Source organism: Arachis duranensis, chromosome 9, assembly GCF_000817695.3.
Source record: "Arachis duranensis cultivar V14167 chromosome 9, aradu.V14167.gnm2.J7QH, whole genome shotgun sequence".
Classification (NCBI taxonomy): Eukaryota; Viridiplantae; Streptophyta; class Magnoliopsida; order Fabales; family Fabaceae; genus Arachis; species Arachis duranensis.
The window spans coordinates 104,484,233-104,504,700 of record NC_029780.3 but is presented as its reverse complement, the minus strand read 5'-3'; the positions used below and the strand labels follow the sequence as shown (position 1 = coordinate 104,504,700).

Here is a 20,468-nt window from a genome sequence, read left to right as displayed (position 1 = left end):
AATAATGCAGTTTAATTCGGTTAGAATAGATGTATTATTATTATTTCATTTGAATTTTACTTTGAATAATTATAATTTTTAATATCTGGAAGGCTATATAAATACTTCTTAGACGTTTGAATATTTAAATAATTAAATGAATATTAATGTATTTGTTTTTAAGTTAGTATTATAAACCTTAAATATGAATTTTTGAAATGAAATATATGCAGTTGATTATTTTTTTTCTTCTTCTTTGATCCTTGTTCAAGAAAGACGTCATGGGGCGTACAGAGTCAACGGGTTTAAGTTTAGCATTATGGCAAAGGATGAAGGGATGAAAATCCAAAATAGTGGAGTATATGTCCCGTCTAATACATGAAGTTAAGCAAGCATGCGTGACAAAAAAGTAGATGTTGGTAATGTTCCATATTATGACAAAATAGTAGACATAATTGAATTGAATTACAGCTGTCAGATCTCAGTTGTATTGTTCAAGTGTGTTTGGGGGGATACGACTACTAGTAGAGGCATCAAACAAGATCATTTGGGTCTTACTAGTGTTAATTTCTCTCGTTCGATACACACCGATGATCAAGAAGACCATGAATAGTACATATTGGCGTCGGAGACTCGTCTCGTATATTATGTGGATGATGAAGTAGATAAAGAATGAAGTGTAGTGTTCATGTGAAGCCACAAGACTTGTACGACACGGGAGAAGAGAATGAAGAAGCTGAAGTTGATTTTTCTCCTCAGCCAAAATTGAACATGTTTGCGGCAGGTGATATTGGAAACTTACAGTTGACCAGAAATAATGATATAGAAAACTCCACAAATAATGCTTCTGAAAATATCGACGAGGTTGCATAATGGAAATAGGATTAAAGTCAATTTACTTTAAAAAGGGTCTTCGTGTAATTAATGTGTTTAATAATCTTAATGGTGTATGTAGTTTGATGGTTATATCACGATTGGCATTTTCAGAATTTAATTAAGTTTTTACTGAATTGTTGGTTTTAATAAATAAAAGTCATTTTCCATTTCTTTATATGATTTATTTAGAAAAAGTTATCTTACAACGAAGTATTAATTTCGTTATTATTGTTATTGTTCTTAATATCGTTGTTATGATAATCATGCTATTTATTAGTTATAATCAATGCTAATATTGTTATGACTAATAAATATTAGTGAACAGAGCAAATAAAAATAGAAGACTTTTTATCATGTTGTGCAAGCACAACATTCACTAAAAAGATAATTATGGCCTCTCCATTCTTTTTATTGGAACATGGAATTTCTGTTGCAATAGACATATGATTTCGTAGAATGAATGTTAGGTATTGATTGGAGGCTATATTAGGACACTCTTATTTTAACCAATACTTGAAAACGACTAACGAATTTACCATGTAGATTTGTTCATTAGGCATACCCTTTAAAATGTCTTAAACCATATTTGATTAATACATATTTTAAGTTGACATATGCTAACAAATTTACTACAATAATATTTGCTACATCAGCATTCATATTTGTAGGAATTTTATGAATGGGAATCAATGTACGAAAAAAAATTGATATGTTTTTGTGACGTATATCTGGAAAGAGTTCTGGATACATACTTACTGAATTGAAGGTACAAAAAATATATAATATAGAAAGTTCATCATAAAAAAACAGTATTTTACGAAAAAGATGATGAGCTATATTTTTTATTATATAGATGCGCTTTACAAACAAGCATGCGGTTGAATTGGATATTGCATCACAGGAGAAAATAAAATTTATAGAATTGCACACTATAAAGTTTCTTTCCCAAAAATCTGCTCAAACTATCAACAAGGGAGATGGTAATTGTTGTTTATTTTTGTTTAGTTTTAAAACTTGTCTTAGCAAATTAAGGTACCTTTTTTTCTAAATTACTATCTAATGACTTTGGAGTTGGTTTTTTCTGATTATACTAAGATTTTTGTATATGGGTTGATATTTTCAGTATTGGCTGAATATTCAGAAAAAATAGCTAATGACAGTTTAGATGGGGCAGGGATTGATTCAGAGGACAATTTAGATAATATCTCTTCTGTTGGAATTGACATCTCCATGCAGTTTGATCTGAATAAGGTTCCAGAAAAAGATAATGAAACTTTAGATGACAACAAAGAGAAGATAATGTACACGTTGCAAAAAGGGACTTCAATTTGAAGTCATAGTTTGGAGATGACATATCAGATCCTTTATCACATGAAGTCAGTAAATTCTTGATATAATATTTTTGGTCAGGTTAATACGATGTTAAAGATAAAATTTGACCTTTTATTTTAAGACTTACATTTTTTTTTCTTAATTTAATGGTTTATGTTGCGGTATTACATATTTCACTACTTTAACAATTTATTGATTTAGATTTAGTAAGGTATATCTTTGAAGAAGCCTAAAATTAATGTATGCTCAATTGAAATTAGCATTAATTTATACATATTTTATACTTTTGTTTTAGATTTATGCTTGAATGCAAACTTAAAAAGATTTTATAATAAATGAGAAAATCTAATTGTAAATTTTTTCATATGATTAAATAAATATATTTTTGAATTGATTAATTTTTTTTTTACGTAAAACAAATCCAAAAATAGTGTTTAGGTAACAGTAACTCAAACATATTTTTCAAAATAAACTTATGAGAATATATCAAAAATTAAAATATGGCAAACTCAATTTAATTACTAATAAAAAATTCTAATTTTAGGAAAGACAATATTTTTCTATTACAACATTGAAAAAATTAGTGAGAACTTAAGCAGTTTATACTCTGTTGATTTTTAAAAAGAGATTACATCTAAATATCAAAGTGAGGAATTTAACGAATTTGGCGGCGGTTTGAGTGAATCCGTAGCTAAAAGTAAATTTTGTCTCAGCGACTACTTCTCGCAATTAGGTCAATTTAACAGCGATTACACTATAATTGTCGCTAAATTCCAAACGAATATCAACGCCAGACCTAGCCGCCGCATCAACTGCCATTATTTTTTGGACGGCAGCAGTTGTAACTGTCGCAAAACCACCATTGCTATCTGCTAGATTTGTAGTATTTCTGCAATCATAGTGCTGGTGGGTTTGGTAGTTGTAATGGTTTTTATAATAGACTTGTAATTTTGGTGTTTGTCATCATATTCAGGTTTTAGTAATAGAAACATAATTGATATTGGAGTAGTAATAGTGGTGAAAAACTAACAATAATATTAACGAGGTATGTGTAATTTATTAATTTTAGAAAAAATAGTTATGAAAAGGTTTTAGAAAGTAATAAAAAGTGAAAAAAAAAGTTTAAGACCGTTCATTTTTGGCAAAAATATTTTAAATTAAAAAAGTAAAGTATATTTTTTGTTGCTAAAATTTGTTAAAAATTTAAAAAATATTCTTAAGTATTATTTTGTTTCAATTTTATAACAAATGTTTTTTATTTGCATCAAACTTACCTCTATTAGCTAAGTTTCAAAAAATTTAGGATCAATCCAGTAATAATGCATGATAAATAAAAATTAATGACAGAATTATGTGTCTGATTTGCTTGTGTTGAAAGTCATATTTGTATTGTTGAATTAGACCTAAATTTCTTGAAAAAATAGCTACAAGAAATACATTTGATACAACTCAAAAATTTTGAGACAAATTTAAAATAAAATAAAATTTATGAATATTTTTAAAATTTGAGTAATTACCCAACTTTTCTAAGGTTTTTAATATCGGATGATTTAGTCCGCATGTTTCAAAATCCACAAAATAATCCTTAAAACTGCATTTGTTTATAAGTACGAGACACTAATATACAGGAATATAGGGTACATTTCATTACAACCATAGGACATTGAGACAGAGACACAGAAACATAAAATCATGTTTGACAGATGAGACATGGACAAAAATATTATATCCAAAGATACTGAATTATTGTATTTTGTGTCCATCCTGATAGAAAAGATATAGAGACACTAACAAAAGATAAAACTTATTTTTATTTTTTCTTTCATTATTCTTATTATTTTTTCATAATTATATTTTTTATTATTATATTTTCTTACCAAATTGTTTGAATAAAAAAAATAAGAATAAATTGAACTTTCATAATTCGTTGTAGTATATTACTAAACAAAATACAAAAATTAATAATTTTTGTATCTTATTTTTAGTGTCTTATCTTGTTTTATCCTGTTATTAGAACCAAACGTATCTATAAAGATATAAAATCATATTTAAGAGACAAGACATAGATAGAGATTATGTATAAAAATATTGAATTATTGTATTTTGTGTTTTTTTTAATAGGAAGAACATAATCACACTAACAAAAAGACAAAACTTATTTTTTTAATTTTTCTTCATTATTTCTATCAAATTTTTATAATGATATTTTTTATTGTTATATTTTTTTCTTAAATCTTTTGTATGAAAAAAGAGTAAATTAAAATTTCATAATTTATTTAAGTTTATTATCAAATAAAATATGACACTAATTTTTTTATCTTTATTTTTTGTGTCTTATTTTTAATATTTTTATCTTGTCATATTTTTAGAACTAAATACAGTCTAATATTTACCTCCAATAGACAATATAACCCTGATTTATTTAATTAAAATGACTATTTTTAAATTTTTAAAATTTGTTAGAAATTATTTTAAAAATTTTTAAATTATTTTGTCCTTCAGATCAAATTAGAAGAGATTACATTGACTAACGAAATAAATAATAAAGACAATTTTATATATTTAAAAAAAATTAGTGTCCAATTTTAAAATCTAATAGAATTATTTAAGTAATTACTCTTAAAACTTTTGGTAAATTCGAGAGAAAACAATTATAATTTTTCGAAGTGAAAATATTTTTTTCTTGCAATTAATGCTTTATCTATTATTTTATTAAAAGGTCGTGGACTTGTGAGCCGGACTAGTTAAATACCCTACATTCATGCGCACCGTAACAACTCCTCTCATTGTCATATATCATATATGCAATGTGAGAGAAAGAAAACTCTCGCCGGTGCCAGGGTTTATGATATAGTCCGAGCCTGAAGACCAAAGTTGAAAGAAAGAACAGAAAAGAAAACAAGAACTATTGATCAAACTTAAAAAGAACATTGACACATAAATTCGAAGCAAAAATCAATTATATATTATAAAGAATAAACAAATAATAACTGCATTTTCTTTTCCGTCACCGTTCTGGTTGCGATGGATATTAGGTTTCCTTATTCGCCGGCGGAAACTGCAAATGTACGTACGGTTCAGTTCGGAATTCTCAGCCCCGACGAAATCGTAATGTTTTCCAACTTAAAACATTTCAAAACCCTCGAACTTGAAGAAACCACAATGATTGTGATTATGTATTGTGATTGTGATTGTGTGTGTGTGTGTGTGTGTAGAGGAGAAACTCTGTGGTGGAAATCGAGCACGGGAAGAGCTCGGAGAAGGGGAAGCCAAAGGTCGGAGGGTTGAGCGACCCTCGCCTTGGAACCGTTGATAGGAAGATTCGGTGTGCCACGTGTACGGCTGATATGGCTGAGTGCCCGGGGCATTTCGGTCACTTGGAGCTCGCTAAGCCAATGTTTCACGTTGGTTTCTTGAAGACGGTGCTCACCGTCATGCGTTGTGTTTGCTTCAACTGTTCCAAGATTTTGGCGCGCGAGGTCCGATTTCAAATGTTTTGAGAACCATGCATTGAGTTAATAGGAGAAAGGAGCTTAGTTGCTTCTTGTTGAATTTGATTTTTTTCTGAATTCTTGTTTAGTAGTCTCTTTTTAAGTTGACTATGGTTTTGGAGCAGGATAAGAAGTTTGAACAAGCTTTGAAGATTGGGAACGCTAAAAACAGGCTGAAGAGGATCTTGGATGCTTGCAAAAACATAAGCAATTGTCAAGGTGGTGAAGATTCTGAGGAGCTGGTTCGAATTGGCTGCGGTGCCTTGCAGCCCAAGATTACTATTGACGGTATAAAGATGATTGCTGAGTATAAGGCTCGGAGGAACAAAAACAATGACCATGAACAGCTTCCTAATCCTGAAGAAAGGAAAGAGATTCTTTCTGCAGAAAGGGTAATAATTGACATTTGATCCGAGTTCGGAATTTATATTATTATCTTGACTTCTATGTTTGTTGCTAAATAGTAAATAATAAATAATAAATACACATGTTGAATCAATTGAAGGTTCTTGGTGTTCTAAAAAGGATAAGCGACGAGGACTGCGAATTGTTGGGCTTGAATCCGCAGTTTGCGCGTCCTGATTGGATGATCTTGCAAGTTCTTCCAATTCCTCCTCCACCAGTGAGACCTTCTGTTATGATGCACTCATCTTGTAGGTGTGAGGAAAGTGTTCTCTTCTCTTGCACTGTCTTTACTTGCTGTACAAGTTTTCTAAGCTCTTTAAATTTAATTAATCCTTTACCAATGATAGTGATGAGTGATAACATTTTCATCTTTATCTTACCTACATTATGTAATTGTTGGTGCATGTAGGATGACTTGACTCATCAGTTAGCCACAATCATCAAGCACAATGAAAATTTGAAGAGACATGCGAAAAATAGATCACCTCAGCATATTGTTTCCCAGTTTTCTCTGTTGTTGCAGTTCCATATAACCGCATATTTTGATAACGAGTTGAAGGGACTGCCAAGAGTATGATTGTGTTCATATGCCGCCGTTTGCTACTGATATAATCTGCATTTCCTTTATAACCGTTGAATTTGGAATTTTGATAAAATTTTCACAGGCTACTCAAAGAACAGGAAGGCCTATCAAATCAATTTGTAGCAGGCTTAAAGCCAAAGAAGGTCGGATTAGAGGAAATTTGATGGGGAAAAGAGTTGATTTTTCTGCTCGAACGGTTATTACACCAGACCCGAACATTAACATTGATGAACTTGGAGTGCCATGGAGTATTGTTTTGAACCTTTCACACCCTGAGACTGTAACTCCATATAATATTGAAAGGTTGTCCTTTGGATATGGTTTTCTACTTGCTTGGCTTTTAAAACATTTTGTATAATTATTAACCAAACAAAGAATTTTAATTTACAAAAAAATGTGAAAAACAGGTTGAAGGAGCTTGTAGAGTATGGACCCAATCCCCCACCTGGGAAAACTGGTGCCAAGTACATCATTCGTGATGATGGGCAAAGGCTTGATCTCAGATATTTGAAGAAAAGTTGCCATCCTCATTTGGAGATAGGATACTGTTAGATAATGTATTAGAACCTGATATTTATTTATTTCTGTTTTATGCTTATGTGTATGATTCAGTTAATAGGGTCAAAGTCATTAGTGGCCTCAGAGGCAAGTTAATCTTTTTTGTTCAGCTAGTTTCTATTTTTAAGGAAGTGGAGTCCTATTCTTAAGGTAGTGGAGTGAGTGGTTAGTTTTTTTCTTTCTGTTATTGTATTTAACAGTTTATTGAATAGTGTCAGAAGTTAGTTTTGCTTCTTTAGTTCTCTGGTGTTCAACTCTCTCTCTCTTTTTTTCTCTGAACATACAACAGTTCGAGTGTGAGATCTGCAAATACATTGCAGAACAGTGAGTGAGAGTGTGTGAGGATTGAGTGAAACAACAACAAATTGGTATCAAGAGCCTTAAGTATCTTAAGGGCTGTGGTGATGGAAGCTTCATCAACAACTATTGGGCTAGCAGGCATTGCTCCTCCAATTCTTGATGGGAGCAATTATCATGTCTGGCAAGTGAGGATGAAAGCATTCCTTGAAGGAGCTGATCTGTGGGAGGCAGTGGAGGATGACTACGTGGTGCCTCCATTGGTTGCCAATCCAACTGCAAATCAACAAAAGCTCCACAAAGAACGTGTGACTAGAAAAGCCAAAGCAAGATCTAGTCTCTATGCTGCTGTTACTCCTATTATTTTTAATAGGATTATGAGTCTAGAATCTGCAAAAGATATTTGGGATTTTTTGAAGAAAGAATATGAGGGCAATAAGAAGATTAAAGGAATGAAAGCAATGAACCTTAAAAGGGAGCTAGAAAGAGTGCAGATGAAGGAAAATGAATCAGTTCAAGAATTTGCTAATAAACTCCTAGACTTAACCAATAAATTGGCACTGTTGGGTACTGATCTTGGAGAGGAAAGACTTGTCGAGAAACTCCTGTGTTCTGTACCTGAAAGATTTGAAGCTACTATAGCATCTCTTGAGAACACAAGAGAAATCTCAGAGATGCCATTTGCTGAAGCAGTTAGTGCTCTTCAAGCACAAGAACAAAGGAGGGTACTGAGGAGAGGAGATGAGCCAGTTGAAGGTGCAATGCAGGCTAGGGTGAAGCATGGAAGTGGTGAGAAGAAGAAGCAAGGCAAGCAGTTTGGTGCTCAACAGACCAGTTTCAGTTCAAGTGATGCACAAGTGAGGAAAGGGAGTGATGAAGCCTGCAAACACTGTGGAAAGAAAGGTCATCCTTTCTTTAGGTGTTGGAGAAGACCAAATGTAGTCTGCAGGAAGTGTGGGAAGATGGGGCACATAGAGAGAATCTGCAAAGAAAAGAGCTCTCAACAAGGAGAGGCTCAAGCAGCTGCAGGTGAAGTGGAGCAATTGTTTGCTGCTTCAGGCTTTGTGTCTCAAGTCTCACGTGATGGATGGCTGGTGGACAGTGGCTGTTCCAATCACATGTCAGGAAATGAGGCAATTTTCACTAATATTGACAGATCAGTCAATACTAGAGTGAGAATTGGGAATGGTGATCATCTAGAGGTTGAAGGAAGAGGCAATGTGTTACTTGAAGGCCCTGGAGGAGTGAAGCTGATGTCTGATGTCTACTATGTTCCCAAGATAGATCAGAATCTTCTGAGTGTGGGACAGTTAGTTGAGAAGGGCATGAAGATTGTGTTTGATAAGAATGAATGTGCTATTGCAGATGAGGAGGGCAAACTCTTGTTTAGGATCCCTATGCAGAACAAAACATTTGCATTCGATCCTGCAAGCAAAGAGAGCAAAGCTATGGCATGTGTGCAGGGTCAGGAGGAGTTGTGGCATAGAAGGTTGGGTCACTTTCACTATAAGGGATTGCAGTTTATGCAGAGGCATGGTTTAGTTGAAGACTTGCCTCAGTTGGGAAGTGAAGTGTCTGATTGTGAAGTATGTCTGCAAGGGAAGCTAGTAAGGAAGCCATTCCAGAAAACAAGATGGAGGGCCAAGAAGAAGCTTCAACTGGTTCACTCAGATGTTTGTGGGCCTATGCCTGAGGAGTCACTGAACAAAAGCAAGTACTTTGTGACCTTCATTGATGACTGCACAAGATTTTGCTGGGTCTACTTTCTCAAACAAAAATCAGAAGTTGATGAAGTATTTCTGAGGTTCAAACAAGAGGTGGAGAATGAAGCAAATTGTAAAATAAAGACAGTGAGGAGTGATAATGGTGGTGAGTATACCTCAAAAAGGTTCAAAGCCATCTGTGAGGACTCTGGCATAAAGCAGCAGTTTACAGTTCCTTACACTCCCCAACAAAATGGGGTGAGTGAAAGGAAAAATAGAAGCATTGTGGAGATGGGAAGATGTATGCTACAAGGCAAACAACTACCCAAGAGCTTCTGGGCAGAAGCAGTAAATACTGCTGTCTTCTTGTTGAATAGGTTACCAACCAAAGCTCTCAACAAGCAGACATCATTCGAGGCATGGCACGGGTACAAACCAAAGGTTAGTGGACTAAGAACATTTGGTTGTCTATGCTATTACTTGACTCCTTCAGTCAGTAGAGACAAGCTTGATCATAGAGGTGAGGCTGGTATCTTTGTAGGGTATAGTTCTCAGTCTAAAGCCTATAGAGTGTATTGTCCTGATGCACAAAAGATTACTGTGAGTAGAGATGTGATTTTTTGTGAAGATAAAAATTGGGAGAGGGCAGTATTTGAAAAGAAAATGGCTGACAATATTGTAGTTGAAGCTAATGTGCAGAATGAGGATGAGTTAAATGAGGAAGCAGATCTACAGAATGAGTGTGAGCTGATTGAAGATGAATTGATTGATCATTTGCCTATGCGAGGTACAAGACCACTGGCAGAGGTCTATGCCAGATGTAATGTGGCTCTCCTAGAACCAGGAACAGTTGAGGAAGCAAAAGGAAGTGTGGAGTGGGCCTCAGCTATGAAAGAAGAACTGAGCATGATCAACAAGAACAACACATGGCAACTTGTATCTAAGCCTGATCACAAGAAGACTATAGGTGTCAAATGGGTTTTTAAGACAAAATTGAACCCAAATGGCACTGTGAACAAGTATAAAGCCAGGTTGGTTGTGAAGGGATATGCTCAAGTGAGTGGGGTGGACTACTCTGAAACTTTTGCTCCGGTTGCTCGCATGGATACCATCAGATTGCTACTAGCTGTTGCTGCACAGAAAAGGTGGACCATCTATCAGCTGGATGTGAAATCAGCTTTCCTAAATGGTGACCTATCTGAGGACATCTATGTAGACCAACCAGAAGGATTTGTTGTTAAAGGCCATGAAGACAAAGTGTATAAGCTGAGGAAAGCCTTGTATGGGTTGAAACAAGCTCCCAGGGCTTGGTATAGCAAAATTGATTGTTATCTGCATCAGCTTGGGTTCCAGAAGAGTCTAAGTGAAGTCACTCTGTACTACAAACGGAGTGAGAGAGGCCTTGTGGTGGTGTCTATCTATGTCGATGATCTGCTTGTTACAGGAGAGGAGGAGAGTGAGATAGTGAAGCTGAAGGTAGGACTGATGAAGCAGTTTGAGATGACAGATTTGGGGAGAATGTCTTACTTTCTTGGCATGGAGATTCAGCAAAAAGAAGGTGAGATATTCATCTGTCAGAAAAAGTACATCAGAGAGGTCCTAAAGAGGTTTGAAATGGGAGAATGCAAGACAGTCACTACTCCTGTTAATCAGAAAGAGAAGTTAAGCAAGAGTAATGTGCAGGATTCTGAGCATGAGAATGAGTACAGAAGTCTAGTAGGCTGTCTAATGTATTTAACAACTACTAGGCCTGACATTCAGTATGAAGTGAGTATTCTATCGAGGTTCCTTCATTGTGCAGCTAAGGAACATCTTACTGCAGCAAAAAGGGTGTTGAGATATCTAAAGGGGACTCAAAGTTATGGTGTGAAATTCAAAGCAGTTCCTGAGATGAAGCTGGTTGGTTTTGTAGATAGTGACTGGGGTGGTTCGGTGGAAGACATGAAAAGCACAACGGGTTTCTGTTTTTCACTTGGATCAGGTTGTTTTTCCTGGAGCTCAAAGAAACAGGAAGTTGTAGCACAGTCTACAGCTGAAGCTGAATTTGTGGCTGCAACTGCAGCTGCAAAGCATGCAGTATGGCTCAGGAAGTTACTCTGTGATTTGGGGCTGCAAGAGAAAAGATCAACTGTGTTGTATGTGGACAATCAAGCTGCAATTGCAATTGCTCAGAATCCAGTCTTTCATGGCAAGACTAAACACTTCAAGCTGAGATTCTATTATCTGCGTGAAGTACAACAGGAGGAAGAGGTGGAGCTGAAGTATTGCAAGACAGATAATCAGATAGCTGATGTCTTCACCAAGCCTCTTGCTGTTAGTCGATTTAGTCAATTGATTCATGAAGTTGGAATGTGTCCAGGTCTCTAATCCAAGGAGGAGAAATGTTAGATAATGTATTAGGACCTGATATTTATTTATTTCTGTTTTATGCTTATGTGTATGATTCAGTTAATAGGGTCAAAGTCATTAGTGGCCTCAGAGGCAAGTTAATTTTTTTTGTTCAGCTAGTTTCTAGTTTTAAGGAAGTGGAGTCCTATTCTTAAGGTAGTGGAGTGAGTGGTTAGTTTCTTTTTCTTTCTGTTATTGTATTTAACAGTTTATTGAATAGTGTCAGTGTGCAGTTTCAGCTTCATCAGTTCTCTAGTGTTCAACTCTCTCTCTCTTTTTCTCTGAACATACAACAGTTCGAGTGTGAGATCTGCAAATACATTGCAGAACAGTGAGTGAGAGTGTGTGAGGATTGAGTGAAACAACAACAGATACAAGGCATTGTGTTTTAGATGATACAGTTTCTCTTCTTATTTTAAAAAGGTTTCCTCTTGATGTCTGCTAATAGTTTCAATTGTTGTGATTTTAGGTGGAGCGCCATTTGATGGACGGAGACTTAGTTCTCTTGAATCGTCAGCCTAGTCTTCATAAAATGTCCATTATGGGGCACAGAATCAAAATCATGCCTTATTCTACGTTTCGGCTTAATTTGTCGGCAACTAAGCCTTATAATGCTGATTTTGATGGGGATGAAATGAACATGCATGTTCCTCAGTCATTTGAAACCAGAGCAGAGTTGTTGGAGCTCATGATGGTGCCTAAATGCATTGTATCTCCTCAATCAAACAGACCAGTAATGGATATTGTTCAAGACACACTATTAGGATGCAGAAAAATCACCAAGAGAGATACCTTCATCACAAAGGTATTATTCACCGAATTTTTATATATTGCTGCAGTTACTTGATATATGAAGAAGTTCTTGTACAAGCTACTCAGATTAATGAATTTTTTGTTTTCCTTTTTCTTTTTTAAAGGATGTATTTATGAACATTCTAATGTGGTGGGAAGATTTCGACGGGAATGTTCCTACACCAGCAATATTGAAGCCAGAACCATTGTGGACTGGGAAACAAGTTTTCAATCTTATTATTCCCAAGCAAATAAATTTAACTAGGTATTCTAGCTGGCATGATGATAACGAAGGAGGATCATCAATAACTCCAGGGGATACTATGGTCAGAATTGAAAAAGGGGAACTACTTACCGGAACTCTTTGCAAAAAGACACTTGGAGCATCTACTGGAAGTCTCATTCATGTCATTTGGTATGCAACATCACTATATAAAATGTTAAATGTTCCATTCATCTTTACAACTTCTTTGCAAAGGGTTGAATTGATCTAATGATCTTGGTAAACGTGGCTTTGGAAACTGTAATAATTCAGTTACTTTCTTCTTTGCACACCCTCGCTAATGTTGGCTTGAATACAGGGAAGACGCTGGCCCCGATGCAGCTCGTAAATTTCTTGGCCACACTCAGTGGCTTGTAAACTACTGGCTTCTGCAGAATTCTTTTAGCATTGGAATTGGTGATTCGATTGCGGACGCTTCGACTATGGAGGTTATTAACCAGACTATTTCAGAGGCAAAAGAGAAAGTGAAAACACTATTTAGGGATGCTCAAGAAAAGAAGTTGGAGTCTGAACCCGGTCAGACAATGATGGATACATTTGAGAAGAAAGTGAATGAGGTGATTCAATTATATTGCAGGTCACTTTGATATATTACTAAATTCTGCATTTGCTTGAATATGATGTTTCATGTTATTGGCAATCTTAGGTGCTGAACGAAGCTCGTAATGATGCCGGGAAAAAAGCGCAGACAAGTTTATCTGAGAGCAATAATCTGAAAGCAATGGTGACAGCTGGTTCCAAAGGAAGTTTTATCAACATATCTCAGATGACTGCTTGTCTTGGTCAACAGAATGTTGAAGGCAAGCGAATTCCATTTGGGTTCATAGATAGGACACTGCCACACTTTACAAAAGATGATTATGGGCCTGAAAGCCGAGGCTTTGTGGAGAACTCGTATCTTCGAGGGCTGACCCCACAAGAGTTCTTTTTCCATGCCATGGGAGGTAGGGAAGGTGTTATTGATACTGCAGTGAAGACCTCTGAAACTGGATACATCCAAAGGCGGCTTGTGAAGGCTATGGAGGATATTATGGTCAAATACGATGGAACTGTTAGGAACTCCGTAGGAGATGTCATACAATTTCTCTATGGAGAAGATGGTATGGATGCTGTTTGGATTGAAACACAGAATCTTGATTCCCTGAAAATGAAAAAGTCAGACTTTGATAGGACCTTTAAGTATGAGTTTGATAAGGAGAACTGGAATCCTAGTTACATGCTTGAAGGGCCTATTGAAGACTTGAAATCCAGCATAGAGCTTCGTAATTTACTTGAGGATGAATTTGAAATGCTTGAACATGATAGACATCTGCTTGCAAATGAGATTGCCACTACTGGTACTAGTTCTCTTCCACTGCCTGTTAACCTTAAGAGGCTTATCAGGAATGCTCAGAAGACATTTAAGATTGACTTTCGAAGGCCTTCTGATATGGACCCGATTGAAATTGTAGAAGCTGTTGATAAGCTACAGGAGAGACTTAAAGTTGTTCCTGGTGATGATCTCCTTAGTCAAGAAGCTCAGAAGAATGCTACTCTCTTGTTCAATATTTTGCTCCGCAGCACTTTTGCTAGTAAACGTGTCTTGGAAGAACATAGGCTCTCTCGTGAGGCATTTGAGTGGCTAGTGGGAGAAATAGAATCAAGGTTCCTGCAGTCACTTGTAGCCTCTGGGGAAATGATTGGTTGTGTAGCAGCGCAATCAATTGGTGAGCCTGCTACTCAGATGACTCTCAACACCTTCCACTATGCGATGACTCTCAACACATTCCACTATGCTGGTGTAAGTGCTAAGAATGTTACACTTGGTGTTCCCAGGTTAACAGAAATTATTAATGTGGCCAAGAGAATCAAAACACCTTCCTTGTCTGTGTATTTGAAACCTGAGGTTAGTAGGACTTCAGAGGAGGCCAAACGTGTGCAGTGTGATTTAGAGCTTACTACACTTAGGAGAGTGACACAAGCTACAGAGGTGTGGTATGATCCAGACCCATTGTATACTGTAATTGAAGAAGATGTTGATTTTGTGAAGTTGTACAATGAAATGCCTGATGAAGAAGTTGCTCTTGAAAGAATGTCACCTTGGTTGCTTCGCATAGAATTGAACCGAGAGATGATGGTGGATAAGAAGTTGAGCATGGCTGACATTGCTGAGGAGATAAAACATGTGTTTGATGATGATTTGAAATGTATTTTCAATGATGACAATGCTGAAAAGCTCATACTTCGTATCCGAATCATGAATGATGAAGCCCACCGGGGAGAGATTCAGGATGATTCTGCTGATGATGTTTTCTTAAAGAGAATAGAAAGCAGCATGCTTACTGAGATGACATTACGTGGCATCCCTGGCATCAGCAAAGTATTTATGAAAAGTATTGACGTTCCAAAATTTGATGACAATGAAGGTTTTCAGACTCATAAGGAATGGATGCTTGAAACTGATGGTGTCAACCTTTTAGCTGCAATGTGCCATGAGCAAGTTGATGCAACAAGGAGCATAAGCAACCACCTTATTGAAATTATTGAAGTCCTTGGAATTGAGGCAGTTCGGCGGGCTCTTCTGAATGAATTGCGTGCTGTCATCTCTTTTGATGGATCTTATGTCAATTACAGGCATCTCGCTATTCTTTGTGATACTATGACTTATCGTGGCCATTTGATGTCAATTACGCGCCATGGTATCAACCAAAATGATACCGGTCCAATGATGAGATGCTCATTTGAACAGACTGTTGATATTCTCCTTGATGCTGCAGCATATGCTGAGGCTGATCACTTAAGGGGTGTCAGCGAAAACATCATGTTAGGCCAGCTTGCGCCCCTTGGCACTGGACAATGCTCTCTGTATCTTAATGATGAGATGATTAAGAATGCATTTGATCTCCAGCTACCTAGTTATATGGATGGTCTTGACTTTGGCAAGACACCTGCTCATTTCTCCATGTCAACTCCCTATCTTGATGGCTTGATGTCACCAACTCATTTGTCCAGTCCAAATCTGCGGCCATCACCAATTAATAATGCAGTTTTTTCACCTTATGGAATGGCCTGTGGTTACAGCGCATATCGAAGTGACTACAGTATATCTTCACCTGCTTATGATCCAGTTTCACCTAAGTACACTCCCACTTCTCCTGTATATAGCCCTGTGTCACCAAGTTATAGTCCTCTTTCCCCAACTTATACGTGAGTCATTCTTTGGATTCTTTTAATATTGGTTTCTGGAAATCTATATGATAAATGGAACTTGCAACCAAACTGTATTGATATCCTGAAAACTTTATTTTCATAAAAAAAAAAACTTTAGATTTGAGTCGGAAATTATATTCTTTTGCAGCCCGACGTCTCCGGCATATAGTCCTATATCACCTGCATATAGCCCCTCCTCTCCTGGGTACAGCCCTACATCACCAAGCTATAGTCCTATATCACCTACATATAGCCCCTCCTCTCCTTGGTACAGCCCTACATCACCAAGCTATAGTCCTATATCACCTATATATAGCCCCTCCTCTCCTGAGTACAGCCCTACATCACCAAGCTATAGTCCTATATCACCTGCATATATCCCCTCCTCTCCTGGGTACAGCCCTACATCACCAAGCTATAGTCCTACTTCCCCTTATTACAGTCGGTTATCTGCAGAGTATAGTCCCACATCACCATACTATAGGTGAGTCATTCTTTGGATTCTTTTAATTGTTGAACTTTGCTAATGGATGAAGAAATGGAAGTTGCCAACACTAAAATGAGGATGAGCCTTAACGTTGGTTCTCAATATTAGCTTTTTGGGTAGTTGAAAATAGTATAGTGACTTTGGTTCTCAACTGCACACTTGTTTTGTTATAGTTCTTCACTCCAAGTAACTATATGCCATATTATTTTGCAGCCCCTCATCACCAACTTATTCTCCATCCAGCCCAAAATTTAGTCCAAGCAGGTAAGTTAAGAACAACAGTACAAATATTCTCTCTTTCTTTCTTCTTTTCTTGCTTTCTTATGTGTTGCTAAAATTGCAAGAGGTTGCATTTCTTCTTTCTTTGACTAATCCACATTTTCGCATTTTACAAGTCCGGATTTCAGCCTAACTTCTCCACAGTTCAGGTATGCATCTATAGATATCATTATTTAATTATTTTAGTTGCCAAATATCTAGGCATATCTATTAATTTTGCCATTCTGTTTCATCATTTATAGTGCTTCAATGGAATACTCGCCAAGTCGACATGGTTACTCACCGTCATCAACCAGCCAATACACTCCATAGACAAGTGCCAAGGATGAGGATGATAATACAACTCTCTGAGGTACACTCACACCTGAAGAAAATTAATATCTGTCATGATTTCTATCTTTATTGGATGGAGTATTTGACAGTAAACATAATTATGAAAATCTTCACTAGATATATAAGGTGATTCAATATTCACTTGATTCTATTTTGCTCGTATTGATTTAATAAATGTGCATTTCAAAATAAAAAATCTTTAAATAGTCTCTCATTTTTTTCAAAGAAAAAAATAGTACAAGAGGTGTTATTATTTTAAATGTAAAATTACTTTATGTTAAAATAATATTTAAAGATATTTTTTAAACAAATTTTATGAATAAAAAAATTATTATAATATCAAATTTATAGCTTCTTAACATAAAACATTTGTACTCTCATTAGTGATCCTATTTTTCTAAAATATTTTCCAAACACAATAATGGCCAGATTTTTGGAAAATTGGAGGATATTTGTTGTTGCTAGTATAAGAATTCGAGGGAAAAAGAAAGAAGGTTTTGATGTTGGTATTCTTGCACTTTAACTTCCCTTGGGATTCATGGTTGCAAAACAATAATGAGTGATAGCATTTGCTCAGGTTTTCTTTCTCTGCTTTTTGATTTCCCCCTTGTTTGATTTAAACTTGTAGAAAAGTTACCTATTTGTATTGTGGTTATAGTAGCATGTATGACTACTCAATTCAATTCTGAATCGAATATTTCACTGGAAAGTATCTAAGACTGGTGTGAATGGTTCAACACAACTTGAGACTTCAAGGAGAAGAGTTAGCTCTGCTTGGCTCTCATGTTTGCATGATTCTATCTGTTTCAATTGTATTAATAATCACAATGGAACTATGCAAGTGTTTCTGCTTTCATTTGTTTTCTCGATCTTTTTCTTTATATTTTAGCATTCTTTTTCCCTCTTCATCCAAACAGTTAATCTAGTTGTTTGATAGTATAAAAATTCTGATACATTTTTATCGGTAATAATTCTAGAGATCCAGAAATATTGGGAACGACTAAAGATTCATGATCACTTGTATACATGGTGATATCTAGAATGTCCAATACTAAGAAATTTTTAGATATGCTATGTAGACAATGATCATGGATTTTTATGATTATTGTTTTTAGTATTTTTGAATCTCTTTAGAATTAATACGGATACTTCAAAAGAAAAAATATATATTTGTTGAATTAGCTACGAATACAAAACTCAGCATGGTAGTCTGTATAGAATATAAACAAAGAAGATTACCATAGTCATCCAAAAAGGATATTACAATACTATTATTATATTATCTTGACATCGATCTTAAATTAATTCAGAGGAAACTTATAAGACTGATAAAAAAAAAAAAGCGTGCACATATTTCAGTTTATAGGCATTCAGAACTAATTCTGTAACTATCATAAGAGTAGAGTTGGAGGTTTGTATATTTATATATACTTTAAATTTTGCTTAAAGAGTAAAGACTATATAAAAGAGATAATCATGATCTTCGTTTATCTATTTATTTTTATTATATAAAATTGATACTTAAATTTTTAAATTTTTTATTTAAATTAAATAAATATATCAAATTATTAATTACGAAAATGTATAAAATTGAAGTATTTATAAAAATCTATTATATAACACATCTCGAATGTTGAGAGGTTAATTTAAATTTGAGCATATCTCGACATCTAAGATATAATTGCTAACTACCTTTCTAACTCAACTCAACTCAACTCAGCTTGAGCATGCTAAAAGTCCTTTGCTAGATAGACAATAAGAAGAGCAATCTTTTACTCCTTAGTAATATCATCAACATCAAAAACAAATTTATTTAGTTGATACCATAAAAAATTCATCTTAGTAATAAAAAGAAGGGGTTAAAATTGTCCTTGGTAGAGAGATTTAGTAGATAAACAACTAAGCCAATAAAAGAGAATTAAAGAAGTTACCTGAAACCAAACTATTATCAATGCTCATTTACGGGCCTCTTGCCACTTTGCAATCACAGAATACATGGAGCAAAGATTCAGAGGATACACCACAAATGATACAACTGTCTTCCTCCATCATATATCTTCTGGTGTAGTCAAAAGGGTTTGATGCGCTACGAGCCAGCAGAAAGACCGCAACCGTGGAGCCTCCAGCTTCCATATTTTTTAGAATAAGAAAGCATTTGAGTTATCCGCATGTCCCAAAAAGATAACACAAGCCGATTTGATCGAGAAGACACCACTCAATATCATAAGCCAAACCAACCTATCGATGCCCTAAAACGATTTAATAGAAGCAAAAATATAATATCAATCCTCTCCCAGTATAGTACCAATCCGATCATAGTCTCAATGACTATTAATAACAAACTCGCAAATTCTCTCTTTCAGCATCTCTTCGCTAACTTCTAATTTAGCAAAGTCCACAAGTTTATGAATATCTAGAATTTATTGGTCGGTCCAAAAATTAATCTCAGTACCGGATCCGACCCTCCATATGAGATTATTCTAAAAATCCTTCTAAATTATTTGGATGCCTTGCTTTAACAACACGAAAAGTAGCCTCACGACATCCATAATGATTTCAAAGAACTTTAACCCAAAGATCTCCTTTATTATGGACAAATGTTCGATCTAATTCATCAAATTTGCATTATTAAGAACTCACACAGGTCTAAAGCCGAAACCTCTTTGCGCCTTAGGCGAACAAAAAGTTTTCCACTTAAAAAGATGAGGCTTTTGATGTGTGGAAAACGATCCAACACAAAACTCACCGGCAAGTGTACCGGGTCGCATCAAGTAATAATAACTCACATGAGTGAGGTCGATCCCACAGGGATTGAAGGATTGAGCAATTTTAGTTTAGTGGTTGATTTAGTCAAGCGAATCAAGTTTTGGTTGAGTGGGTTGTATTTAACAGAATATAAATTGCTTGGAATGTAAAGGGAGAAGGGAAATTGCAGTAAATTAAAGAACAGGAAAGTAAACTTGCAGAATCTTAAAGAACAAGAAATTAAATGACTGAAACTTAAAGTGCAAGAAATGTAAATTGCAGTAACTTAAATGGCAAGGAATGTAAATTGCTTGAATGTAAAAGGGATTTGAGGACTGGGATTGCAGAATCTAAACAAAGAGAAAGTAAATTGCAACAATTAAGAGAGCAGAAATTAGATCAGAAGCAATGAGAATTCAAACAGAAAGGAAATAAGGTGCAGCAGAGGTTCACAGAAGAACCAAAAGTAAATTGGGATCTCAGGGACTCAAGAGTCTAGAAAGCAAAGTCTAGATCTCAATTGCCTTCCCAGATCCAAGTCCACAAAGCAATTAACAAGAAATTAAAGAAGAAGCAGTAAAGAAACTGAAATTCAACTTAATTATGCAGAAAAGGAATTAAAGAGATTTTGAATGGAGATTGAGACAGAATTTCCTCAATTCTTAACACCCAAGACTCAAACAAGAAAAATAAAAGTGCCCAAGCAAGAATGAGGAAGAAGAGAGATCAATTCTCCTCCCCAATTCTC

At 35.3% G+C, this 20,468-nt stretch overlaps 1 protein-coding gene across 1 annotated transcript; it reads left to right on the top strand.

The window, feature by feature from the left end:
• Positions 1 to 5,211: 5,211 nt before the first annotated feature.
• Positions 5,212 to 16,993, top strand: LOC107466525 (DNA-directed RNA polymerase II subunit RPB1-like). The gene is given in 18 exon segments (XM_052254360.1): positions 5,212 to 5,295; positions 5,403 to 5,666; positions 5,801 to 6,070; positions 6,184 to 6,348; positions 6,493 to 6,654; positions 6,749 to 6,969; positions 7,074 to 7,213; positions 7,279 to 7,311; positions 7,663 to 11,537; positions 11,673 to 11,705; positions 12,082 to 12,417; positions 12,530 to 12,819; positions 12,986 to 13,244; positions 13,334 to 15,873; positions 16,025 to 16,360; positions 16,577 to 16,627; positions 16,759 to 16,791; positions 16,885 to 16,993. Coding segments are annotated over 18 exon segments (9,201 nt in total).
• Positions 16,994 to 20,468: the final 3,475 nt, after the last annotated feature.